The sequence below is a fragment of the Neofelis nebulosa genome, chromosome 9 (assembly GCF_028018385.1).
Source record: "Neofelis nebulosa isolate mNeoNeb1 chromosome 9, mNeoNeb1.pri, whole genome shotgun sequence".
Classification (NCBI taxonomy): domain Eukaryota; kingdom Metazoa; phylum Chordata; class Mammalia; order Carnivora; family Felidae; genus Neofelis; species Neofelis nebulosa.
The window spans coordinates 77,232,212-77,259,276 of NC_080790.1; the positions used below are offsets into that span (position 1 = coordinate 77,232,212).

Genomic DNA, 27,065 nt, shown 5'->3' on the forward strand with positions numbered 1-27,065 from the left:
ATAATGTAGCCTGATTGTCCTGTGTCTTTCATGGATCCATTTGTCTCCGTTTGCCACCTGCACGAAGCCTCTCTGCTGGTCCCTTGGCTAGATCAGCTCTCTGGGAGCCTGTCAAGTGCCGCTTAGGTTGCAGCCTTCCTTCCTTTATTTATTTATTTTTTAATTTAATTTGTTTAATGTTTGTTTATTTTTGAGAGAGACAGCATGAGTGGGGGGGAGAAGCAGAGAGAGAGGGAGACACAGCATCTGAAGCAGGCTTCAGGCTGTGAGCTGTCAGCACAGAGCCTGACGTGGGGCTTGAATTCACAAGCTGTGAGATCATGACCTGAACTGGAGTCAGACACTTAACCGACTGAACCACCCAGACACCTCTGGTTTGTTTTTTTTTTTTGTTTTTTTTTTGTTTTTTTTTTAACTTAAATTCAAGTTAGTTATAATACAGTGTAGTCTTGGTTTCAGGAATAGAACCCAGTGATTCATCTCTTACATTTGACACCCAGTGTTCATCCCGAAAAGTGCCCTCCTTCATGCCCATTACCCATTTAGGCCATACCCCTACCCACCTCCCCTCCAGAAACCCTCAGCTTGTTCTCTGTGTTTAAAACTTTGTTATGGTTTGCCTCCCTCTCTGTTTTTATCTTATTTTTCCTTCCCTTCCCCTATGTTTATCTGTTGTGTTTCTTAAATTCCACATATGAGTGAAATCATGGTATTTGATTTTCTCTGATTTCGCTTAGCATAATACATTCTGGTTCCATCCACATTGTTACAAATGGTAAGATTTCATTCTTTTTCATCACTGAGTAGTATTCCTGTGTGTGTGTGTGTGTGTGTGTGTGTGTGTAGATGTGGTAAAGATGTATATATTATATATACATACATAATGTACATACATATATTATATATAATATATACATATACATACACACATTTCTTTATCCATTCATCAGTCAATGGACATTTGGTCTCTTTCCATAATTTGGCTATTGTTGATAGCACTGCAATAAACATTGGGATGCATGTGCCCCTTTGTATCAGCATTTTTGTATCCTTTGGATAAATTCCTAGTAGTGCAATTGCTGGGTCATAAGGTAGTTCTATTTTTAATTTTTTGAGGAACCTACATAGTGTTTTCTAGAGTGGCTGCACCAATCTGCATTCCCACCAGCAGTGAACAAGGGTTCCACCAACATCTGTTGTTTCCTGAGTTGTTAATTTTAGCCATTCTGACAGGTGTGAGGTAGTATCTCATTGTGGTTTTGATTTGTAGTTCCCTGACAATGAGCGATGTTGAGCGTCTTTTCATGTGTCTGTTAGCCATCTGGATGTCTTCTTTTGAAAAATGTGTATTTGTGTCCTTTGCCCATTTCTTCACTGGATTATTTGTTTTTTGGGTGTTGAGTTTGGGAAGTTCTGTATAGATTTTGGATACTAACCCTTTATCTGATGTTATTTACAAATATCTTCTACCATCCCTTCAGTTGCTTTTTAGTTTTGTTCATTGTTTCCTTAGCTGTGCAGAAGGTTTTTTATCTTGAAGTGGTCCCAGTAGTTCATTTTTGCTTTTATTTCCCTTGCCTCTGGAGACATGTCAAGTAAGAAGTTGCTGGCATCCAAGGTCAAAGAGGTTGCTGCCTGTTTTCTCCTGTAGGATTTTGATGACTTTCCTGTCTCACAGTTAGGTCTTTCATCCATTTTGGATTTATTTTTGTATATGGTGTAAGGAAATGGTCCAGTTTCATTCTTTTGTATGTTGCTGTTTAGTTTTCCCAGCACTATTTGCTGAAGAGGCTGTCTTTTTTTCCATTGGATACTCTTTCTTGCTTTGTTGAAGATGAGTTGGCCATATATTTGTGGGTCCATTTCTGGGTTCTGTATTCTCTCCCATTGATCTAGGTGTCTGTTTTTGTGCCAGTACCATACTGTCTTGATGATTACAGCTTTGTAATACAGCATAAAGTCTAGAAATGTGATGCCTCCCACTTTAGTTTTGTTTTTCAACATTAATTTGGCTATTTGGGATATTTTCTGGTTCCATACAAATTTTAGGATTTTTTGCTCTAGCTTTGTAAAGAATGCTGTTGTTATTTTGATAGGGATTGCACTGAATGTGTAGATTGACATTTTGACAATATTTGTTCTTCCAATCCATGAGCATGGAATGTTTTTCCATTTATTTGTGTCGTCTTCAGTTTCTTTCGTACACTTTCTATGGTTTTCAGCATACAGATCCTTTACTTTTGGTTAGGTTTATTCCTAGGTATTTTATAGTATTTGGTGCAACTGTAAATGGGATTGATTCCTTGATATTTCCTTCTGCTGATTGATTACTGGCATATAGAAATGCAGCTGATTACTGTACACTGATTTTGTACCTGCGACTTTGCTGAATTCTTGTATCAGTTCTAGCAGTTTTTTGGTGGAGTCTTTTGGGTGTCCCATGTAGAGTATCATGTCATCTGAAAAGAGTGAAAGTTTGACTTCTTCCTTGATGATTTGTATGCCTTTTATTTCTTTTTGTTGTCTGATTGCTGAGGCTAGGACTTCCAGTACTATGTTGAACAACAGTGGTCAGAGTGGACATCCTGTCGTGTTCCTGATCTCAGGGGGAAAGCTCTCAGTTTTTCCCCATTGAGGATGATATTAGCTGTGGGCCTTTCATATATGGCTTTTATGATGTTAAGGTATGTTCCTTCTATTCCTACTTTCTTGAGGATTTTTATCAAGAAAGATGCTGTATTTTGTTAAATGCTTTTTCTGCATCTACTGAAAGGATCATATGATTCTTATCCTTTCTTTTATTAATGTGGTGTCTTATGTTGATTGATTTGCAAATACTGAACCAGCCCTGTAACCCAGGAATAAATCCCACTTGATCATGGTGAATAATTCTTTTAATGTACTGTTGAATTCAATTTTCTAGTATCTTGTTGAAAATTTTTGCATCCAGATTCATCAGGGATATTGGCCTGTAATTCTCCGTTTTAGTGGGGTCTTTGATTTTAGAATCAAGGTAATGCTGGCTTCATAGAAGGGGTTTGGAAGTGTTCCTTCCATTTCAATTTTTTGGAACAGTTTGAGGAGAACAGGTATTAACTCTTCTTTATTTTTTTATTTATTTATTTATTTATTTTTTGGGACAGAGAGAGACAGAGCATGAACGGGGGAGGGGCAGAGAGAGAGGGAGACACAGAATCGGAAACAGGCTCCAGGCTCCGAGCCATCAGCCCAGAGCCTGATGCGGGGCTCGAACTCACGGACCGCGAGATCGTGACCTGACTGAAGTCGGACGCTTAACCGACTGCGCCACCCAGGCGCCCCAAGCATGTAATTTTATATGATCTTATCCTACAGAAAGTATACATAAGCAAGGCATGAAACTCAGAAGTCTATACAAAGAAAAATATTAGTAGATTTGATTACCAAAAAAAATAATTTGTAATTTTTAAAAAGCAAACACACTATAAACAAAGGAATACATTTGGTACATAATCTATATAAAGCTGTTATAAATCAAGAAGACATTCTGTGGTTGCTGACTTCCTGCAGGCATTCCCCATGCCCCTTTTTTTTTTTAATTTTAACGTTTATTTATTATTGAGAGACAGAGAGACAGAGCATGAGCATGGGAGGGTGAAGAAAGAGGGGCAGACACAGAATCTGAAGCAGGCTCCAGGCTCTGAACTGTCAGCACAGTGTCCGACGCGGGGCTCGAACTCACGGACCGTGAGATCGTGACCTGGCTGAAGTCGGACGCTTAACCGACTGTGCCACCCAGGCGCCCCAACTCTTCTTTAAATGTCTGGTAGAATTCCCTTGGGAAGCCATCTGGCCTATGACTTTGTTGGGAGACTTTTGATAACTGATTCAGTTTCTTTGCATCCTTCCTTTAAAAGGATGGCATCCTCTTGAGGGCAGCAGCAGTGCCTCATTCATCATTATAGTTCTCAGTGGCCAGCCCAAGGCCTTGAACCAAACAGGTTGGCAAAAAATATTTGCTGAATTGAGTGAATGAATGAATGACTACTCTCTCCTTGGACTGTGTACATACTGGATCAGTCACCAACTTCTGTTGGGTTTCTTCTTTGCTGTCAAATTACAAATGCATGTGGAGCCTTTACTTCTATTTCACCCTGTGTAGTGCACTGCAAGATGAAGGCACACGGTTCCTACCTCAAGGAGGTAACCCTCTGGCTAGCTGAGCAATCAGCCTGTCATGCCATCATCCTGTTGCAGGCCTTTGTCATCTCATACTTGAACTACTGCTGTAACCTCCCTTTTGCTTTTCTGCTTTTCCTAATCTGCCCTTATTCTGGCCCCTTCTACTTGCTGGTGCCACATTAATTACCTTAAAACACTATTTTCATGGTCTTTCAGTGTCAGCTCACTGAAAGGCCTGGCTGTCATTCCAAACCCAGCTCCCATGGCTTCATAGCCTCTGTTCTAGCCCTTCTGGCCCTTGAGTCCCATGTGCAGTCCTTGACATGCCTGTGCTCATGCCACCCTTCCTTCCTGGAGTGTCCTTCCTCTTCCCTCCTTCCTCCCCAGATTCCTGCCTGTCCTTTCCAATTAGCAGCCTCTAAGTTGGCGAATTCAATTTTGTGCCTTAGAATATTGCCAGTAACTCAAAGTCATGGGGCTTGGGAGTCCCTTGAGAATAGGTTAAAAAAAAACAACAAAAAACCCCATAAATACTAAGTATGAGAATGTCATGGACATGTGGTGCTAGATTTTTATACTTGGCACAAATCGTTTACCACTGTGTATTTTTATAGTCTTAAGGGTATATATTCTGTGTCCCCAATTACACTGTGAGTTCTCTAGGGGAAATTTCTTTTGAATTCCTCAAGCACTTAGAACTAGTGCCTTGCATATAGAATTTATTACATATTTTTTGATTGACAGAAGTTATATAGTGGACAAAGGAGGCCATAAGGTCAGCATGGAGTTTCTCCTGAAATAGACTAAACCGAGGGGACAGAGTTCATTTTCACAATGAGTGTCTGCTTGCTCCCTCCATCCTCTCCTCTTACAGTTAATTTTCACTTCACACACTAGCTCCTTCAAATCTTTGTTTAATCACAAATATCCTCCTTTAAAGTGATGTGTTAGGTGTGTTTTCTCTTTCATGTTTATATCAGTGGTGCTTTATCAAAAAAAAAAAATTAGACACCAATCCATCATCAGGGGATTGTTAAATTAAGGTTTCTACTATAATGGACCACCGAGCTATAATTAAAAATGATGGAGTGCTATGCTTACTGACTTGGAAGGCTGTCTGACATATGTTTGGTTGAAAAAAGCAGGTTAGAAAAGAGCATGAAGAATATGATTCCAATTATGTAAAATTTTATAAACATACGTACACACATTACATATATCATCAAAATATTAACCATGGTTATTTCTGGGCAGTGGTATTTCTTTGTACTTCTCAGTATTGTTTGATGTTTTGTATAGTGAGTGCAATTTTTATAATGAGAGATAAAAACTATATTCATAACAGGAAATGTAAAATGAGGGTTGTCTTTCTTTTCATTTGGTAGGACTATTACCAGAGCCTATTGAATTTCATCTCTCTTTCTCTTCAGAAACACAGAAGAAATGTCCCTTCCTTTTAAAATCCTCAGTTACTTTACATTCCAAAAATATTGCTCTGAGATTCTTATAGTCAATGAGTTTTATGGACAGAATTTCATTTGTGGTAAGTACTCTATTTTGGAATATAATCTTTTTTACATACTCCTCCGAGGAAGCAATTCCCTGAGGAAATGTATTTTTTAAACAAAAGCTATATTTTATAATAGATTTAAAACCTGTTTTGAAATAAAAGTCTGTTTCTTTGATTTTTTTTTTTTAATTTTTTTTGATGTTTATTTATTTTTGAGACAGAGAGAGACAGAGCATGAGCAGGGAAGGGGCAGAGAGAGAGGGAGACACAGAATGTGAAGCAGGTTCCAGGCTCCGAGCTGTCAGCACAGAGCCCAACACGAGGCTCGAACTCACAAACTGTGAGATCATGACCTGAGCCGAAGTTGGGCGCTTAACCGACTGAGCCACCCAGGCGCCCCACTTTCTTTGATTTTTAAAATAAAAGTCAAGTTAGTCACCTGTCAAAGGCCAATAGCTTAAGGCCACTCTTTTGTTTGCAGAAAATGATAGCCCTGGGGTGCCTGGATGGGTCAGTCAAAAGAGCATGTGACTCTTGATCTTGGGGTTGTGAATTTGAGTCCCACATTGGGTGTAGAGATTACTTAATAAAATCTTCAAAAAAAAAAAAAAGATAGACCTAATGTATGCTGAGGTAAACCCCTGTATACTCTGGATGGAGTCAGTTTCTATACCTACTGAACAGATTGAAGCAAATTGCAGTGGCTTCCTTCCTAAAATGTATGTAATATATATATATAGCTGAGTAAAGCCATTTTTGGCAAAAGTCTGTTTTCCTAATCCCATGAGAGGCAGTGGGAACATAGTAAGGTCCTTCTGGCCATGGAAATCCCAGCCCACTTTGTGAAAACAGCTAAAGAACAGGGCAGAATTTAGTAGCTATTTTAGATATTTTTAGGTGGTAACATCTAACCTTAGGATATTCAGTACTAGGTGATCATAAGAGATCATGATTTTTATCAGTACTATGATAATGAGTTTATACCCCAAATGGAAACAAACCCATTTCCATCTTCAAATGAAGCCAGGACCCAGAGCACCCACTATTGCTTCATCTAATAATGAATTCTGGATTCTCTAAAATGTCCTATATCTTTCATGACAAAAGATACTTAGCAGACAGTTGGTAAATACTTGTTGATTAAATTACCTGGGAAGCATCATATCTGACACTGTCAATCTTCCTGGCAGGCAGCTCAAATGGTTCTGTGACAACTAATCCAATGTGTGCCTTCACTCAAGGAATTCAATTCATTGAGAGAACCTGCCCAGGTGCAACATCCAGATTCACGACAAACTTTCTGATTTTGTATGCCTTTATCCCAGTTCTTGTTATCCTAGGAATAGTTGTTTTTAAAGTAAGGGATCATCTCATTAGCAGATAGTAAAGAACATTGCTGCAAAAAATGGACCTTACGCCCCAAATGTGCATGACTACTTGGAATGTCTAAACTAAGAAAGTCACATGTTTCTTGATAATATAAAGTCTTTTAAACATTAAAACTCCCATCTGTGCCCCTCAGATCCACGCAGGTCATGATATTCCAACTTGCAGGGACATGTGATATTTGGAAATTGTGACTGAGCTGGTCCAATTCTTGATATGTAAATATCAAGAATTCATAAAGTTATGGGAGACTGGTGAGACTATTTTTCTTTGTTCCAGATGCAGAAAAATACATGTTAAAAAATTATGCTTACAAACAAAAAAAATTAGGCTTACACTTGATACAAGATTTGGTAAGAAGACGACATGTGAATGATCACTCACTGTAAATAACAGAAAAGAGAATTGTGGGTTTGACTAAAGCATGCATCATGAAGAATTAGGTAGGAATGCTTTCATTATCATTTAAAAACCTACATGAGGGGGCTGAGTTACTCAACCACATTAAAAGGATGTTAGGCAGATGCTGGATGATGAAGACCCCTGAAACAGAGCACCTGGTGATTTTTTGGGGGTAGTTAAAATGAAAAACTAGGAATGGGCTGAACTGAGAACATCACATACCAGACAAACCTCTGGTAATGTTTTTAAAGATGAGTTTGCTATTTTTCCACTTTTCACTTGTGTATGTTACTAGATAAAGTGTATGCATTGAGTAATGGCATCTTAAGGCTAGAGAGCAGGTATTAAAGTCCATACAGAAAAGATGTTCAACTGACACAACATTTACACTAAGAAGAACCAGGTTACACATGTGGAATTCAGATTCTTGATTGGAAAGAATGCTGATAAATACAAATACACTTATTTTACATATTTTTCGGGATGAAATGATGTATATAGATGATTAAAAATGAGTTCTGTACTATCTTTCTGATTGATCAAGTAATTCATGCACAAGTCTGAAAAGACACTGTCTCAGTGTTACCATGGTAACTCCAAGGGAGACCATCTTAGTACATGAACTTGTTCAATTGCTGTGACCTAACTTATAAAGAATGATAAATTATAGCATTTGAAATGTCTTACATTATAGTAGAAAAGATCATTTCATTAAGGAGACCATAGTAAAATTCTGTTTCTTAGAATAGTATTTAAGGATCTGGAGACATTGGCAAATTACCAGAATAGTATTGTCAATTTTTGTAAAAGGTCTTTGACACTGATGATTATGGTGTAATAGTTACATAATACCTTACAGATTATATATGTCACATCAGTTATAGATAATTCTGGAGATGATAATCTACTAAAGTAGTTCAAAGAGAGTCCCACAGGAACCTCTTTTGAAATCTCTGATTTCAACTTACTAAAGATATGGGTGTGCACTGTAAGTGGAAACATTTCTACTATTCATATGCAGATGAATTTCATTCTAGCTCAGAAACATTTGGAAAATTGACATAGCATGTGACTTCAAGCTATTAAATGTTAGTGATACCACCTTAGAAGAACACAATGACTTTCAACATGCGACAGTCTGTGTCTTAAGTCAAAAATGGACAGTGATGTGTAAGACAATCAAATTATATAATAGAAATTTCTATTATTGTGGAATAGGCTGTTTCTTCCCACCAAGTCAGTGATGTTTCTGAGATTATAATGTTCACTATTAAAGGGAGCTCTTTCTCCACAGTACTCAGTCAGGGTGCCTGTCTGCTGCTAAGACTGAGGTTCTTCAGAAACATGCTAAAAATCCTGTTGTTAAGAGGGCTAGACCCACATGCATTGCAACTAGTTGATGAAGTCTTACTTCACTGCAGTGATCAGGTATTTTGCTATCCACTCAGATACCGCTCATCAATTTTGGTGTTCTTGGGGTTAGTGTGCTTATTTGAAGCTGGGTATGGTATATTAGAGCAAACATATTTTATAATGGAAGGGGAAGAACACAGAGTCAGTGACTTTCCTGGTTAATGACAATAATTCTGCTTACTCCAAATTGAACTTGGCTAGCAGACACACAAATTCATAGGCTCGAGAAAGCTTCGTAAAGGCTCTTTCACCTTGGAAATGATCTCAGTTATTACCAGTTCATGAAGCTTTGGCCTGCTTACTAATAACATATCTCCTTAAATTTACCTGTTCTTCAAAAAGTTATATTCATAATAACTATGCCAGAATCATTGGAGGTGCTGATTAAAAATGCAGATTACTGTACCCCATTCCAGACCCACTGATTCAGGAACTCTGAGTGTGGGGAGTCAGGCATGTGCATTTTATTTAAGTTCATTTATTTATTTTGAGAGAGTGAGTGGGGGGAGGGGCAGAGAGAGAATCCCAAACAGGGTTCACACGGTCAGCACAGAGCCCGATATGGGGCTCAATCTCACAGGATCATGACCTGAGCCGAGATCAAGAGCCAGACACTTAACAGACTGAGCCACCCAGGAGCTCCAGGAATGTGCATTTTAAATAGGTACTTCAGAGGGTTCTGGGTGGCTCAGTCAGTTGAGACTTTTGATTTGGGATTGGGTCGTGATCCCAGGATTGTGGGATTGAGACCCACGTCAGGCTCCATGTGGAGCTTGCTTGGGGTTCTCTCTTTCTCTGTCTGCTGCCCCCCCCCTCCTTTGTGGTCTCTCTCTCTCTCTCCCCGCTAATAGTTTACTTCAGGTGCTTCTTGTGCCTGTGTTTCAGAATTCAATGATAGTACCTGTGCATGTGACCCGGATTCTGGTTTCCTATCAGACATACCTGAGAACATACTTCAAGAAGGAATGTGTCTAATATAAATGCTTAAACTCACACTCGTAACTGTTACTAAAGGCTCTGGCTTTCACAGTCCTCAAACCATATAAGCAGAAACCTATAAATGCTGAACTGAGTACATACTAGATAAACACATTAGAGGCAGGCAGAAGATTCTTTTTATTTAAAAAAAAATACTGCATGTAATTACACAACTTTTCCCCCTTTTTATAGACTTAAAAGTATCCAGGGAGTTGCACTAATACAAGAAATTCCACTTTTCCTTTAACAAATTAGACATCTTAACTTTCTTCACTTATTACCATAATAGCTAATTAATAAAATAAACTTACTTGTATTTGGGAAAGAATAAATAAATACACTATAGTTGAATTATGTTCAAGAATCAAGCTCAAGTTGTTTCCAAGACTTGCAGGAACTTCTTTTGTATTGTTCCAGTTCCTAAAACAAAAATATGTATTACTTGAAGAGAAAAACTTTAAAAATTAAACTAGGCGCCTTAATGCTGCCTTAGCATCTTTTAGATATGACAGTATATCCTTTGTGGTATTATCATTTTCAAAATTTCTGGACAATTCTGTAAATTCTTACAATTAGGATTTTCTAGAAATGTAGTCTTCAGTGTTTCTGTGTAGCCTAAGCAACACTTTAGAGATCCACTTCTTAAAGATGAAATTACATACTATATATACATATAAATTGTCTTTCAACTATTAAATGCATTTGTCATACTTTATTTAAAAGTGATCTTATTTTTTGTTTCCTATTTGTTTCCTATTTGTCAAAACTGTTGAAGTCAGCAAAATATCTGTATTTAAAATGTATGTATCCTTTGACCCAGTGCTTGTACCTTTCAAAACGTGTCTCACAGAATAATAGAGGAGAGTGCAAGAACATAAACAGAAGGATATTCACTGCACTGTGTATACTGGCGCACACATGAAGGCAACTTTCCCAGTAAGGGAAGACATCAGTGCTCATTTGCACATGCCTTCATGGGCATCCGGCGAAAGTAACAGCAGTCCTATGTGTCACACGAAGAAAGCAGATAGGTGGAGAGAGGATAGGATACTTCCACTTTCTATGTTACATACTTCTATGTCTTTTGAGGGTTTTTTTTCCCCACGACAAGTATATGTTACTTTGACAATTCATAAAATCCAGTATGGGTGGATACCCTGCATGAGATGATTGATATGCAAAGGGACCATCCCTAAGGGGATTGCCTCCTGGCCTCTTGTTGTTCTTTGTCTCAATAACTGTACAAAGTAGATTATTTCAGATAAGCGAAAAGTGGTTACTCTGCAAGATAAGGCAACCACTGCCCTTTGGCTAACATAATTGAAGTTCACAGTTCCTATGAAAAGAAAATTCCATTCTCATTTTCAGAAAAACTGCAGATTGTCTCTTTCATACCTGTACTCAAGTTGTTTCAATTTAAATGTTAAAACTTTTAAAACTGAAGACTTAGTTTTAAATCACAACTCCAAAGTAGTCTTTACAGCTTGGTTTTTTTTTTTTTCTTAAAGGAAATTAATTCGGTTCATCAGTTATCAAAGAGTTCAAAGATGTTTAACTCCCAAGGAATAAACAGTAATCAGTTATCTTGTTTTTAACTGCAAGCACTGAATTATTTTTACCAATGGTAAGGGTGAGGACATTGTTTAAAATTCTTTGCTAGAGATACCTCCCTTCTGCAGACAGCAAACTGAGAGAAGAATTGGGCTGGTCACACAGGTCATGTCAGGGAAAATAAAGAATGACTGGTGTGATACACAACTCACCATATCCACAAGACCTTCAGTACTGCTGTCATAGGAATTCAAAATAATATGATGATGCTTTAAAGGAAGAAGAAGTAAGATTTTCCTTATACTGCTATTCTTCACGGCTATTTTAGAAAGCCATTTTAAAAGTGAACACAAAACTAAGAAAGGTTTTCAATTTGTCTCAAGAACCTCTAAAGTTTTAAGGGCGCCTGGGTGGCTCAGTCGGTTGAGCGTCCAACTTTAGCTCAGGTTATGATCTCACAGTTAATGGGTTTGAGTCCCATGTTCAGGGTCTGTGCTGACAGCTTAGAGCCTGGAGCCTGCTTCGGATTCTCTCTCTCTCTCTCTCTCTCTCTCTCTCTCTCTCTGACCCTCCCCTGCTCATGCTCTGTCTCAGAAATAAACATTAAAAAAATAAAAAAGATGTGGTATATACGCAACATTACTCAGCCAAAGACAGAATGAAATCTTGCCATTTGCAACAACATGGATGGAGCTAGAGAGTGTAATGCTAAGTGAAACAAGTCAGAGAAAGATAAATACCATATGATTTCACTCATGTGGAATTTAAGAAATGAACAAAGGAAAAAAACTGGGGCTGTAGTTAAGCGTCAGACTCTTGATTTCAGCTCAGGTCATGAGCTCACGGTGAGACTAAACCCTGAATGGGGCATTCTAGTGACAGTGCAGAATCTGCTTTAGATTCTTTCTCTCCCTCTCTCTGTCCCTCCCCCCACTCACACTTACTCTCTCAGGATAAGCTTAAAAAGAGCAAGAAAACAGCAACGTGAAGAAAGAGCTGAGGACAACTGGCTAGATTTTCACCTAACACGGACGAATTCTTTCATAGGCTGTGTTAATAGTGAAGAATGCTAGGTATTGTGGGGTTGCTTTCCAGCTCCACTCCAAATTCCTTCGGTTTTAGGTCAGGGAAGATGGATCTGAATGTGAAAAGTCATGATGCTGAGAAACATCCCAGCCCTTTTATAATACCTGTGCATATAAATGTAATAAAAGAGATCAAACTATGTGACATAAACATAACAACAGCAGTTAAGTCATTGACTCCTAGATACTAATTCACGATGACTTCCAACTAATCTTTAGTCAATTGCACACATAATAAAGGTTACATGAGGTCATCTGTTTCTACATCATGCCTCTCACTTTGCTATAGCAATGAAACCCTCTATTCATGACACAGTTTTCAAAAGTCTTGTGGACTATGTTTAAATAAAATGCTTTGCTTTCTTATTCTAGGGCCCCTGAAGGTGAAAGGCTAGTGCTGAGAAAATCACTCTGGTCACTGCTCCAGTGGATGGTTGTGTTCAGGTTACACAGCAGTGTGACTGTCCCGAGTGACACAGCACTACAAATCCCACCTGAGAGGTTGTTAGGGCATCCCATTTATAGTGCCTACTTGTGTAAGGTTGGATTCTGCAGTGTCCCACTTTATCAAACTAGAAGGAAATCTAAGAAAATCTAAGTATTGGGTCATGATGAATTTACCAGCTTCTGCATTCTTACATGACTTGTGTATCACAAATGGTACTAGCTAGGCATATATGGAACTCCATCTCTCTTTTTTTAATGTTTGAGAGAGAGAGAACGAGCAGGGGAGGGGCAGAGAGAGAGGGAGACACAGAATCTGAAGCAGGCTCCAGGCTCTGAGCTGTCAGCATAGAGCCGAACGTGGGGCTCGAACTCACAAAGCAGGAGATCATGACCTGAGCCAAAGTCAGAAGCTTAACCAACTGAGCCACCCAGGTGCCCCATTCAGTGTCCATTTTTAATCATTTTCCTGGGAGATCCTATGTTTATGTGGTTTCAGACTGGATAGTTCTGAGTTTTTCTGGTACAAGAAAAGTTTTAAGTATGTAATGTTTTAACAAAAAACAAAACCTTTTAAATAATCCCACAAACAAAAGCATATTATGAAACTGTCTCCCCAACAGCAAGGTAAGAATCACTACCCCTCTTCAACATAAAGTAAATGGGAGAATCCAAAAACAGTATGTGAACATTACGTCATGTCTCGGTGCTGGAATGGCAGGTGGCTTAAATTCCTTCTTTGTGCACATCAGAATTTTGTTTTATAGAGTGAAGATGTGCTATTTCAATTTTATTTTATTTTTTTTAATGTTTATTTTTGGAGAGAGAGTATGAGCAGGGTTGGGGCAAGAGAGAGAGACATTTCAAAGCAGGCTCCAGGCTCTGAGATGTCAGTACAGAGCCCAGTGTGAGGCTTGAACTCATGAACTGTGAGATCATGATTTGAGCCAAAGTCAAGACGCTTAACCAACTTAGCCACCCAGGCGCCCCTCAATAATTTTAAAAGTAAAAACCAAACATTAGATGAGAAAAATCTATGTAATTCCAGATGTATTTTGTGATAAAACTCAAGATGCAATAAAATAAGTGTTTAGGATAATACCTGATCCTTCTGCATTCTCATTTCGTCAACTTCTCTTTCAGCATACTGAGGGTCTCTTGCGGGGTCCTTGGTATCTTTTAGTGTGTTGATACTCTGAAATTACAATTCGAGTCATTTCATGCCCAGACCCTCAGTGACTACTGCCTGCCTCAGCCAGCCATTGGGGCCCATTCAAATTCTACCAGGCCCTCTCCCGCCCTTTCCTTCTAGCCACTATCTCTCCCTCCCAGGAAGCCTGCAAGCTGCATTTGAAAGTGGAGTGGGAGCTATGTCTTGCCCACCTTTTAAGTCCCAGTGCCTTGTGTACAATAGACTTTTGGCACATACTTGATTTTTGAGCATGTGAATAGAAAGCAAAGTAATCATAATAAACTCAGGAACACTTCCCAATAACTGAGTAGTACAAAAAAGTCTTGCTTTAAAAGAACTAGAAATCTATACCTTTGGTGGAAAGACCCTTTCATACACTTTTTTCCACAATTCCATTGGTGAATGGGCATGAAGCTTTCCAATGTCATTATCAGGAACAGGAGGAGATCCTAGAATTGGAAGTTGTACTCCAAATGACTGCACTGATTAAAACTTGACAAACTATCAAAACAGATGACACTTAGAAAAGCATAAATCCTAGATCAGTCATTTCCCTTCTCCCTAACATAGCCGCTATTAAAATTTACCCCAACACAGTATAGCAAGACCACTTGCCCCAGATTCTAGCACCAGAGGAAGAGACGAGTAGTGAGTCAACTGTGATTCTCTTTCCCCACACGTACACTGGTGTCCAGCAAAAATACCGAGTTTGGTATTCTCATGTGTTTGTGAATTTGTATGTAAACAGACTGTCTTACATGCTACTCATTAGAATGCAAATTGGGACAACGAATTCGGGGAAGTAATTTGGCACTACTACCTCCTATGTAAATACAGAAAAAAGTCGTATGTTATTAACCCAGAAACCCGTTTTTGGTGTTTAACCCAGAAACACCTGCACACATGTATTAACAGTTTCACACTGCACCATCGTTAGTGAAAAATTGGCCACAACCAAACTGTCCATCAGTAAAGGCACAGTAAACTAAATTATGCACAGCCATGCTCTGTAACTGTGTCCAGCAGTCAAAATACCAAACAGACCTAGCTGTGGCACTATTGTGGAAAAACCACTAACACACATTGAGTAGAAAAGGAAACTTTAAAAATAATAGCTAGAGAATGATACAATTATGTTCAAACAAATAGTTTTTTCTACAACATTCACATATAGAAAGTGGTCTGGAAGTACACATATCAAACTTGATTCTTATGTACTATTTTAACATTTTATAATGAGCATGCCTTTATGTATTGATTATATAATTCAATTTGAAAAATTGCTGCCACTTCTTGGCAGTTGTCTATAATCTTAAGATTTCTAATTCTTTCTCTTCTACCATCTACATTGTTGATCTTTCAGTACCTCTTTACCACTTTGGTGGGAAAGACACTAATGCGATCCACCAATCTAATTCAGCTTTCCTAAGTTTCTGTTTGTCCTCGTGTGTGTGTGTGTGTGTGTGTGTGTGTGTGTGTGTGTGTAGTAAGTTCTGTACAATTTTATCACCTTTGTAGGTAAATATCCAGTACCTCAGTTAAGATACTTACTGTATAGTGCCATTGTTTCAGGATCCTATGTGTTGGCCTCTTATAACCACACCACTCTCTTCCCAGTCTCTTCTACCTCCCCACCTACAGTCCTGTCCCTAACCTCTGATCACCATTAATCTTTCCTCCATTTCTAACATTTTTTTCATTACAAAAAATTTAAATAAATAGAATCCTATTGTGTAGAACCTTCCCCGATTGGCTTTTTTCCCATTCAGTATACACTTGGATTGATCCAAATTATTGTGTGTATCAACAGTTTGTTCCTCCTTTTTGCTGAGTAGTATTTTATTGTATGGATATACCATACCATAGTACATAGTTTTAAACAACATCTCTGGTTGTTTCTAGTTTTGTGCTATTACAAATGAAGCCACCGTGAATATCTGTGTACAGATTTTAATATGAACATAAGTTTTAATTTCTCTTAAATGCCCAATAATGCAATTTCTAGGTCATACGGTAGGTGGATGTTTAGTTTTATAAGAAACTGTCAAACTGTTTTCAAGAGTGAAAACTACCATCTGACATTCCCACCAGCAATGTGAGTATCCAGTTTCTCTGTATCCTTGCTAGCATTTAGCATTGTCACTATTTTTTGTGAGCTATTCTGATTAGCAAATTGTGGTTTCAATTTGATTTCCCTAATGATTAAAGATATTAAACATCTTTTCATATGCTTGTTTGCCATTTCTATATCCTCTTTGGTGAGATGCCCGCTCATATCTTTTCCCTATTTTTTAGTTGGATTCTGTTTTTACCGTTAAGTTATATATTCTAGATACCAGTCCTTTGTCAAATATGCAGTTGAAAATATTTTCTCCCAGAATGTGGCATGTCTTTTTATTCTTTTCAAGTGGGATTTTAAGAGCAAAAAGTTTTAATTTTGATGAGGTCTAAGCTCCATGATTTATTTTACATCCAAGTTAGTTAGCATGTAGTACAATAATGATTTCAATAGAATCCAGTGATTCATCCCCTACATATACACCTAGTGCTCATCCCAACAAATGTCCTTAATGCCCTTTGCCCATTTAGCCCACCACACCCCCCCAAACCCCTCCAGCAACACTGTTTGGTCTCTAGATTTGAGAATCTCTTTATGTTTTGCACCCTCCCTGTTTTTTAAATTCAGTCATTCTCGTTCCTTGTCCGACCTCCAGCTATTTACAGGGGCATTACCTGGCAGTACATACCGTGATTCTCACCGCTAATGAAATTAAGTCTTTGTGATCACTCATTAACCACCTCTATTCTTTTCATTCCAATTCAATCTATAATCTCATTACAAAGATCTTCATTTGAAGTCCAGTCAACTTTAGTAAGAGTAATAGGTGCTGGGAAATAAAAAAGAAAACTCCTATCTACTAGAGTGTTAAAACCAAACTTCTAGCTACAGAGTAGAAGTTTGCTAGGGCCCAAACCTCCACAATGAAAATAGCTTCTGTGGGAAGATAAGGAGCTTGATTATATAAACTCTTACAATTCTTTTTGCAAAAAACAAAACAAAACAAAACAAAACAAAAACCAAAAAAACCTCTTTTCACTTCATGAGCCTAACATATCCATACGTTTAGGAAATATATCCCATTATTTTTGAAGCAAGCTATTTTCATAATGAAGAATTAAAGCATACATAATTAGTACAACTGTTCTTTTTTGGTTTATTCCAACATTTGAATCTCATATTTTTCATCATTGCCCATAATCTGTAGCTTTGAATTTCCTGACCACTCTATGTTTCTGGTTTTCTTCTACACCCAACAAGCTAAAATTTAAAAGTACATGGAAATCAGCGAGGGAAAAGAAATACATGCAAATTTTTTAGTGAACTAGAAATCCAAAACCAGGCTCTTAGGTGCAACATTACTTCCATCCCAAATATGTCAGTGTGATGCATGTTGCATCAATGCCGTGTATACAAATAAACGCATAAGAAATAACAGCAATGATAATGAAATCAGAAATGGTGGTATGTTGGAGATGAAGTGAACGTAGGGTAGGATAAAAATCAATAAGCAATTAAAAAAAGATTGAACACTCTTAATAAGTTCACCAACCTATTTGACTTAAAGAATCCAATCCTGCTGTGATAAACAGTGGTTTATTTTGATCCACACATATTGATTTGCTACATGGATAAGAAGAAAAAAGAGTCTAATTTAGTTTAGCAATCGACTATCCTGCCATGCTCTACTGTAAATACAAGAGCCAGGTTTTATATTTAGCTACTGGTGAGAGAGCACACTGCTCCTAAATGAATGAGTGAATATCAATTTAAATTATTTCAAATATTAAAGTCTGGCATTAATAAAGGCTTTATAGGGGGGAAAAAAGTGACAGACATAAATTACCTTAAATGACAACCAAGAAAAGGAGCAAGTTTAAGAAAAATATACATACCACAATTATCAATTCAATTTCTATAATCAATATAAGAAAATGATAATACAGGGAAAGCTACTAAGATTACAGAAATAAAGTAAATCAGGGAAACAAGGGTAGTAGTATGATTATTTTATTCTAATCTTTAAGCATTACATAACATTTTAGTTATAATATTTGAGAAATATCTAACATAGGAAATGAGAAATAATATGAAATTATTTCTCTAAGAAGAGCCACCTGGAGGCCCTTTCCTATCAAGAAACAAAAGCCTGATATGAGCAATAATCAGAGGAGATTATTGGCAAAAAATAATAAAAAGATATAAAAAATCTATTTTAACAGTACCTTCTGTCAATGCCAAATGCTAACTGGTTGATAACTCCACGTATTTTTAGTAATAGAGCTTCTGATTTACTGGTAAACTAAAAAAAATCAAGAGAACAAATTATATGCTCTGCTTTCCGATCACAGAAACAGGTAAAATAAATATGGCTTTGAACACGTGCAAACTGCAGACAGAATTACTATTTATTTGCCCAACACACACTTGTTTGAGTAGACAAAAAACCTGAATAAAGGAAAATAAAGAAGTCTCAATAAATTTTAACTCACTCTTCACATTTTATGAGTGCATATTACGGAAGGGACTGGTGTTTATACACTGGTCATTTCGGCTATTCCCACATATGGCTCATAACTATTGCCCAAATGCAATCTGGTTGTTAGAAAATAGAAGGTTTACATCATAAATAACTTTTCCATCCAAGGGCATAGTACTGTCTTCCAAAAGGCCAACATGGAGGCTACAGACTAATTCAACAATACTAATAGTCATTAAAATGATCATTTAACTTTTCAGAATTGCCTTTGAGTCTGTAAAACAAGTTCCTGAAGATTCTCAGTGGTGGTATATAATAACTAGAGTGACCATAACCAGAACACTTCAGAGAATGAAAGGGGGTGGGTACGATTAATAATTAACTTGAGGGGCGCCTGGGTGGCTTGGTCGGTTAAGCGTCCGACTTTGGCTCAGGTCATGATCTCACGGTCCGTGAGTTCAAGCCCCGCGTCGGACACTGTGCTGACAGCTCAGAGCCTGGAGCCTGTTTCAGATTCTGTGTCTCCCTCTCTCTCTGCCCCTCCCCTGTTCATGCTCTGTCTCTCTCTGTCTCAAAAATAAATAAACGTTAAAAAAAAATAGTAATAATTGAGACATCAGGTGAAAATCAGGATATGTGGTTGGTTACCCTACAAATCTTTTAAGACTAGATTTGTTTTTTTGGAAATACCAAAAGTTACTCAGCCAAATAAGAATAGTTAACATGTATGAAAGTGGGAAAAACAACCATGAACCAAAATGACATGGAATTTTATAAGGCAAAGAAATCAGTTTTCAGGATAAGATTCATTCTGGATTAAGAACAGACTCTCTCCGGGCACCTGGGTGGCTCAGTCGATTAAGTGTCCGACTTGAGCTCAGGTCATGATCTCACAGTTCGTGGGTTCAAGCCCCGCGTTAGGCTCTGTGCTGACAGCTGGGAGCCGGGAGCCTGCTTCAGATTCTGTGTCTCCCTCTCTCTCTCTCTCTCTTTCTCTCTCTCTCTCTCTCGCGCGCGCGCACGCTCTCTCTCAAAAATAAAATAAAATAAAATAATAATAAAAAAAAAAAGAACAGGCTCCCAGGCAAATTATTATTTATTCATGTGAATATATAAAATTTAATACATTGACTTTTCAAAATTGAAATAATTTTAATACTTCCTTTGAAAGAAGGTTTAAAAGTATAAAAACTAACTGAATTTTTAAAACACAACTTCATGATGATCATGATGATGATGAATATGTGTGGAAAGGAAAATACCTCATCACAAACGTATTTCATAGAACTGTAGGGCTGGGAGGACATGAGAAGTTTTCTGACTCAACTTCCCTATCTGCTGCATCAATTGCCTTGAAACATCCTCCTTAAATAGCTGTAGAGCCTCTGCTTGTATCAACTCAATGGGAACTCATCACCTCCCAAAGCGGTTCATTCCATTTTCAGATAATGGTAGGATTTGAGAGTTCTTTCTTATTTTGATCTAAACTCTATTGATTCCTTGTTCTTGACTCTAAGAGAGCAAAGAATATACCTATTCCCTCTTCCATGGAACAGTCCTTTGAATATTTAAAAAGCATTATCACATTCTAGATGATTTGATACTCCTCCTCATATATCACATTTTTAAATCTCCAACCATCCTGGCAGCTCTCCACTGAATCTGGTCCTACCTCTCAATGTTTTTCTATTTTTATTTTTAATAACTTTATTAGATTGCTCATAATAGTGAATCCATTTTCTTGCCTGAATTTTAAAGGATCTGGCAATCTTGTAAAGCAGCCCCAAACTGTCCTCCTTGAAGTGAAACTGAAAGACGGGGCTTTGAAACTTTGGCTACTGTCTTCTTGGTCTGGGAAGCTAGGCAAGCTGTATGGTTCTCTTGATGGTCTAGAAGTGCTCCTCTAACCCAACCTCTCATCCCTCAGGCTTACTGAAAGCTGAGATGAAGCCTTTCTCAAATCCGTTCCCTAGAAAACCCTGATGATTTAGGGCCATCTAGGCTTGCTGGGTCCTGGCTTGGTCTGACTTCATCTAAATTTGTACCCTTAAGACCAGACTGGGCCCTGACTGATCATCAGGTGTGATCTGCTCTTAAAGAAAGAGATTTCCCTCAGCTAACTAACCAGATCTGTGGGGCTTTATCTTGTGGTAAAAATAAGAAACTACAAGATCCATCGTCTCTGCTTCTGTATCTTGGAGGAATCATTCATTTTTAAACTCCCCTATCTTTTTGAAATAGTAAAAATGAGTATTTCTAGGGTGCCTGGCTGGCTCAGTTAGTAAAGCATGCGACTCTTGATCTCGGGGTTGTGAATTTGAGCCCCACATTGGGTGTAGAGATTACTTTAAAAAAATTAGGCGGGGTGGGGGGGGCGGGGCTAGGTGCCTCAGCTGATTAAGCATCTGACTCTTGGTTTTGGCTTGGGTCATGGTCTCATAGTTTCGTGAGTTTGAGCTCTATGTTGGGCTCTGCCCTAGCAGCACAGAGTCTGCTTGGGATTCTCTCTCTCCCTGTCTGCCCCTCCCCCGCTTGTGCTGTCCATCTGTCTCTGTCTAATAAATAAAAACTTTAAAAAAAAAAATTAGGGGTGCCTGGATGGCTCAGTCGATTAAGTGTCTCTTGATTTCAGCTCAAGTCATAGTCTCACGGTTTGTGGGATCAAGACCCACATCGGGGTCAGCGCTGACAGCATGGAGTCTGTTTGAGATTCTCTCTCCCTCTCTGCCCCTCCCACACTCACGCATGCACGCTCTCTCAAAATAAATACATAAACTTTTTTTAAAAACTCTAAAAAAGAATATTTCCAAAGTACTCTGTCAATTTAATATATAAGCAGATACAGTATAAACATAAAAGGTACTGAGTTTTAAGAAAATACACAATGCAATTTATTTGGAGTATTCTGAAAAGTTAACATTTTAATGTTACCTTTAGTCATAATATACTACCCATGAAGGCTAGCGGCTAGCCCATGTTGTCTCCCGCTTCCCCTGAGCACTTTCATTTAGGGGGAAAAAGAAACCATTCAAATGGGAAGATACTATTTCTTTTAAATAAAAGTGCTTTTATATCTTATTGCATTAAAGGATATCCTTTATCCTTTGGTCCTGCTGTGGAACATAATGATAACAGTTATAATAAGCAACATTTATTAAGGAACACTTTGTTTCAGGCACTGTGGTGAGCATGTCACGTTACTTTCTTTTATCCTCACAACTCTATGAAGAAGGCACTATTTTTGTCTATTTCACCCTGTTGGAGACTGAGGCTTAAGTGAGATTATGTGACCAGTCTGAGATCACACATCTAGAAAGTGGTTGTCCTCAGATTGAAACCCAGGCAGCAAGACTCCCGAGTTCATGTTTTTAACTTCTACAACAAAGAGCGGTGCTTTTTTTTTTTTTTTTTTTTTTTTAAGTTTAAAAAAGAATATTTTGTTAAGGTTTTTTTTCCCCCTTTTCTCTTAAGAAAATACAGATTCTCGGGGCGCCTGGGTGGCTCATTCGGTTAAGCTTCCAACTTTGGCTCAGGTCATGATCTCGCGGTCCCTGAGTTTGAGCCCCGCATCGGGCTCTGTGATGACAGCTCAAAGCCTGAAACCTGTTTCAGATTCTGTGTCTCCCCCTCTCTCTCTGACCCTCCCCCATTCATGCTCTGTTTCTCTGTCTCAAAAATAAATAAACATTAAAAAAAATTAAAAAAAAAAAAAAGAAAATACAGATTTTCATTCTTAAGGGGAAACTAAAAATGAATAAGTTAATAGCCAGTTTATCTCTTTAAGATGGACTGGGGCTTATGGGCATAAGCAGCTGCTCCAAAGACATGGAAGGCCATCTAGCAAAGGGTGTTCTAGAAATACATTATCAAACACTGTAACAAGAGGGTTTGGGGGCAATGAGAAAGGAAAGGAGGGGATTATGTGCATTAGTAAAAACACTAGTATTTATAACTGTGCATCAAGTTGCTAACCTTTCTAAATTTGGTGCTGTCTACTCAAGCCAAAGGGTAGGAAAGGTACAAACCATCAATGATGCTCCATAATAATGTGCAACAAATCGAAGTGTCTTGCATATAACCTTTCTCTTCTCAGAGTCAAAATCCTGAAGAAATACATTATTAAAAAGAAAAAAGTTGAGAGAATTAAATATCTGTAGCAGGAAGGTACAAATTATTAAGCGTGGAAATAGATGATTTTTTTTTTTTTTTTGGAACGTACTCTGAGGAGTAGGATTCCATTACCTTGATATTTGTTTCTATACAGAGTTGAACAATAGCTGCGGCCTTCCAGAACTATAGCTGTCAGATCTTTCCTTGTTTAAACATGTAGCTCAACAGAATTGAGATATGAGCACACATTTTATAGTGTGGAATACCCTAGGGATTCTCTGACAAGCAAAGATAAGAAGAAACCAATTTTCTGCTTTCTTCAATTTAAAAGTTGGGGAGGAAGTTCTTTCCCTCAGTGACTGGGTGAAAGATTCAGTTTCTTGAGCTACCTTATCCCCATTCTGCTTCATCCCCAGTCCACTGTATTTTTATTGTTCTTTACATATTTTCACTTTCCCAACTATATCCTCTTTTCCAGATCTTTAAGATGTGTGACTCCTTGAGCTCTCCCTTCCAGAGTCATTGTTCTCATTTCACTATTATTTTTGCTCCTGTCCCAAGCATAAACAACCACCTTAACTAGAAGTGGAAAAGCTTACCTGAAAAATATCATATTTACTTCCAATTATGACCAGAGGTATTAGAAATGGGTCGACTAATTCACGATCCTGTTAACAAACATATTTCATTGATTTATTGTAATTAACTGTTTAATACTATGGATTCAGCAAATTCTATTTACTTCCAAAAATACACCTTTTTAGTCCCTTCGTAGATGTTGACTTTGTTTGCTTGACATGTTCTAATATTTAACTTCTACTAAGTTATATTTCTCAAGTGTAAAACTAGAAATGGCAGTTCCCTAAGTTACCATCATGTTCTGTCCTATTCTCTTAAATAACATGCCATCTTCCCATTTTTGTTTCTTACTACTTGGTATTATCTTTTGTTGCTATAGCATTTACACTGCATAGATGTGAACCATAAGCTGTTACTTTTGTCCTGATATTCGTGATGTAAAACACACTCATATAAACCCTGGACAATGCCAAATACTGCTGTGGGTTTTCCAGAAGATGATATTGACTGTTTGTTTGTTTGTTTGTTTGTTTATTTATTTATTTATTTATTAAAATTTTTTTTAACGTTTATTTATTTTTGAGACAGAGAGAGAGCGAGCATGAACAGGGGAGGGTCAGAGAGAGAGGGAGACACAGAATCCGAAACAGGCTCCAGGCTCTGAGCGGTCAGCATAGAGCCTGACGCGGGGCTCGAACTCACGGACCGTGAGATCATGACCTGAGCCGAAGTCGGCCGCTTAACTGACTGAGCCACCCAGGCGCCCCTCATGACTGTATTTAAAGGACCTGTGTTACCATCATTGCACCTTTGTAATTTTATTAGTTGTCAGAGGATCAAAGGACACGGAATATGGGACAGATACCAAATGAATGTAAAACAGAGGGTGGCGAGAAAGGCTGTTAAAACTCTACTCCTTGCTTAAATGTGTAGCTTCATCTAGTTTTGCCAGGTGAGTTTTTGTACAGTCTGTTTTTTTATCTTCATTTTATAGAGAGTATAAAATCAATATCAAACTACTACTTCACCCTATTTCTTTTGTTTGGTATAATATGCCATAACAGTCACAGTGGATGTCTACCAAGAAGACAGAAGACATCTTTCTCCTGGTTTTGCTCTCACTGAGGTTTTATCAAATTGCTATAATTTTCCAGTGAACAAGTTCATCTACATCAAATGAATTTCCAAGCACGCATAAAAATCTCAGCAAGTTGTTTGTGATGTTGTCTTTAGCTATGTATCGGGCTAAGGATTCCGGGAATAATCCCAACAGCAACTCACCGGATGGTCCTTCTGCATATTACTCCATATCCTCTGTCTCATCTCAGAGGCTGCTTTGGAATTTGTCTTCCCCAGTTTCATTATCATTTTATCTACATGGCTTTTCATGGCTTGCAACAGATTTTCCATGGTGGGCCAAAGGTCATTAGGTTTTGAAAGATCCAGAACAAGAACAATAGAAAATGTCCTAAAAAACAAAAACATCTCTTAAAGAAGACTCACAATAATTACTGTTTTGAAACCCTATTATACTGAAATTTATTATTTAAGAACACTACAGCTTAAGGAAAAAATAAAACAGCAATTTTCTAAGAAAACACACACACACACCCTCCAAAGTCATAGCCTTATTTTTTCTTTAAATGTTTTTATTTTTGAGAGGAAGTGTGAGCGGGGGAGGGGCAGAGAGAGGGGGACAGAGGATCTGAAGTGGGCTCTGCGCTGACGGCAGTGAGCCTGATGCGCGGCTCAGACTCATGAACAGTAAGATCATGACCTGAGCTGAAATGGGACACTCAACTGATTGAGCCACCCAGGCACCTCCAAAGTTACAGCCTAATTTATTCCAGTGCTTTTCTCTAGTGGTATTTAAATGTTACAACCACCAGTGGCACTGAAGGTTTCATTTGTACTGATAATAATCCAGTTCAAAGAATCTGCAAGCAGTTGGGTTCAACAGTGTCATGTTTAGATCTGATTTCACTGTATGCACCAGAGAAGGGAAGCAAAAATAGTAAGAGCAGCAGCAACAACACACCATTAGGTGAAGAACACATTTACTGATGGACTCAGCCAGCGGACTACATCATTTATGCCATCTTCACAACAACCCTTCGTGGAAGATGCTATGATGTCCATTTTATGGATTAGAAAGCTGAGACACAGGTTCATATGACTAGTAAATTGTAGAGCTGGAGATCCAAAGCCACACGTTTCTGCCATACTGTGGTGCCTCTCTGAAAGCACACCCCTGACCACCACACATGCCACTGCCACTGCCACTGCCACGTGAATGTGTACCTGTGTTCATGTGAGTCCAACGTAAATCTAAACTCAGCAACAACAAACCGGTTTAAAAATGGGCAAAGGACTCAAATAGACATTTCTCCAAAGAAGATGTACAGATGGCCATCGACATATGAAAAGATGCCCAACATCCCTAATCATTACAGAAATGCAAATCAAAACCGCAATGAGATGCTACCGCATACCCATTAGGATAGCTATGGTAAACCAAACCCAAAACAAAACAGTAACAAGTGTCGGTAAGGATATAGAGAAATTGGGGGCACCCAGGTTGTTCAGTCGGTTAAGCCTTTGATTCGGATCTCATGGTTTGTGGGTTCGAGCCCCACATCAGACTCTGTACTGACAGTGCAGAGCCTGCGTGGGGTTTCCTCTCTCCCTCTCTCTGCCCCTCCCATACTCATGGGTGTCTCTCAAAAAAATAAAGAAATATTTTTAAAAAGGATATAGAGAGGGGCACCTGGGTGGCTCAGTTGGTTGGGCGACTGACTTCAGCTCAGGTCATGATCTCACAGTTTGTGAGTTTGAGCCCCACGTCAGGCTCTGTGCTGACAGCTCAGAGCCTGGAGCCTATTTCAGATTCTGTGTCTACCCCTCTCTCTGCCCCTCCCCTGCTCACGCTCTGTGTCTCTCTGTCTCTCAATAATAAATAAATATTTTTTTAAAAATTTAAAAAAAAGGATATAGAGAAATTGAAACCCTTGTGCATTGCTGGTGGGAATGTAAAATGTAAAATTCCTACATTTGTTAAACAGTATGCTGGTTCCTCAAAAAATTAAACATAGAATTACCATATGATTCAGTAATTCCACTTCCAGGCGTATTTGAAATCAGGGACTCAAGCAGACATTTGTACACCAGTGCTCCTAGCAGCACTATTCACAACAGTCAAAAGGTGGAAACGACCCAAATATCCATCCGTGGATGAATGCATCAACATAACGTGTTATATACACACAAAAGAAGATCAGTGGAACATCCTTACAAAGGAAAGAAATTCTAACGCAGCCTACAACATGGGTGAACCTGGAAGATATTATGCAAAGTGAAATAAGCCAGGCTCAAAGGACAAGTATTACATGATTTCATTTACAGGAGGTACCTAGAGTGGCCAGATTCATAGAGACAGAAAGTATAAAGATGACTGCCAAGGGCTGGGGAAGGGAAAAGTAGAGAGTTATTAATTCATGGGGACAGAGTTTCAGTTCAGGAAGATGAAAAAGTTCTGGAGATGGATGGTGGTGATGGTTGCACATCAATGCGAATATACATAGTGTCAATAAACTGCACACTTAAAAATGGCTAAAACGATAAATGTTACGATATTTTATCAAAATAAAAAATAGATCTAGGACTATTTCAGAAAGTGGTCATAATAAGCATGGAGAGCCATAACCATGGGCTACTGT

General features: G+C 38.3%; 2 protein-coding genes across 7 annotated transcripts in view; one reads left to right on the forward strand and one right to left on the reverse strand.

The window, feature by feature from the left end:
* Positions 1–7,313, forward strand: part of ABCG5 (ATP binding cassette subfamily G member 5) — a 43,055-nt gene extending 35,742 nt beyond the window's left edge. For all 5 annotated transcript variants that reach the window (XM_058684269.1, XM_058684266.1, XM_058684267.1 and 2 more), the window contains 2 exons: positions 5,592–5,704; positions 6,862–7,313. In XM_058684269.1, coding sequence (XP_058540252.1) covers positions 5,592–5,704; positions 6,862–7,055 — 307 coding nt within the window. In that variant the 3' untranslated portion in view covers positions 7,056–7,313. The remainder of the gene's footprint in view (positions 1–5,591; positions 5,705–6,861) is intronic.
* DYNC2LI1 (dynein cytoplasmic 2 light intermediate chain 1) overlaps positions 6,783–27,065 on the reverse strand; it is a 43,239-nt gene continuing 22,956 nt past the window's right edge. Inside the window, exons 6-14 of one of the 2 annotated variants that reach the window (XM_058684272.1) lie at positions 24,631–24,817; positions 23,370–23,438; positions 22,686–22,763; positions 18,407–18,483; positions 17,734–17,804; positions 14,474–14,571; positions 14,033–14,125; positions 10,162–10,270; positions 6,783–7,007 (exon numbers count right to left, since the gene is read on the reverse strand). In XM_058684272.1, the coding sequence (XP_058540255.1) occupies positions 10,208–10,270; positions 14,033–14,125; positions 14,474–14,571; positions 17,734–17,804; positions 18,407–18,483; positions 22,686–22,763; positions 23,370–23,438; positions 24,631–24,817 (736 nt within the window). In that variant the 3' untranslated portion in view covers positions 6,783–7,007; positions 10,162–10,207. Of the gene's footprint in view, positions 7,008–9,969; positions 10,271–14,032; positions 14,126–14,473; positions 14,572–17,733; positions 17,805–18,406; positions 18,484–22,685; positions 22,764–23,369; positions 23,439–24,630; positions 24,818–27,065 lie in introns of those variants that run through there. The other variant, XM_058684271.1, reaches the window with a different exon arrangement.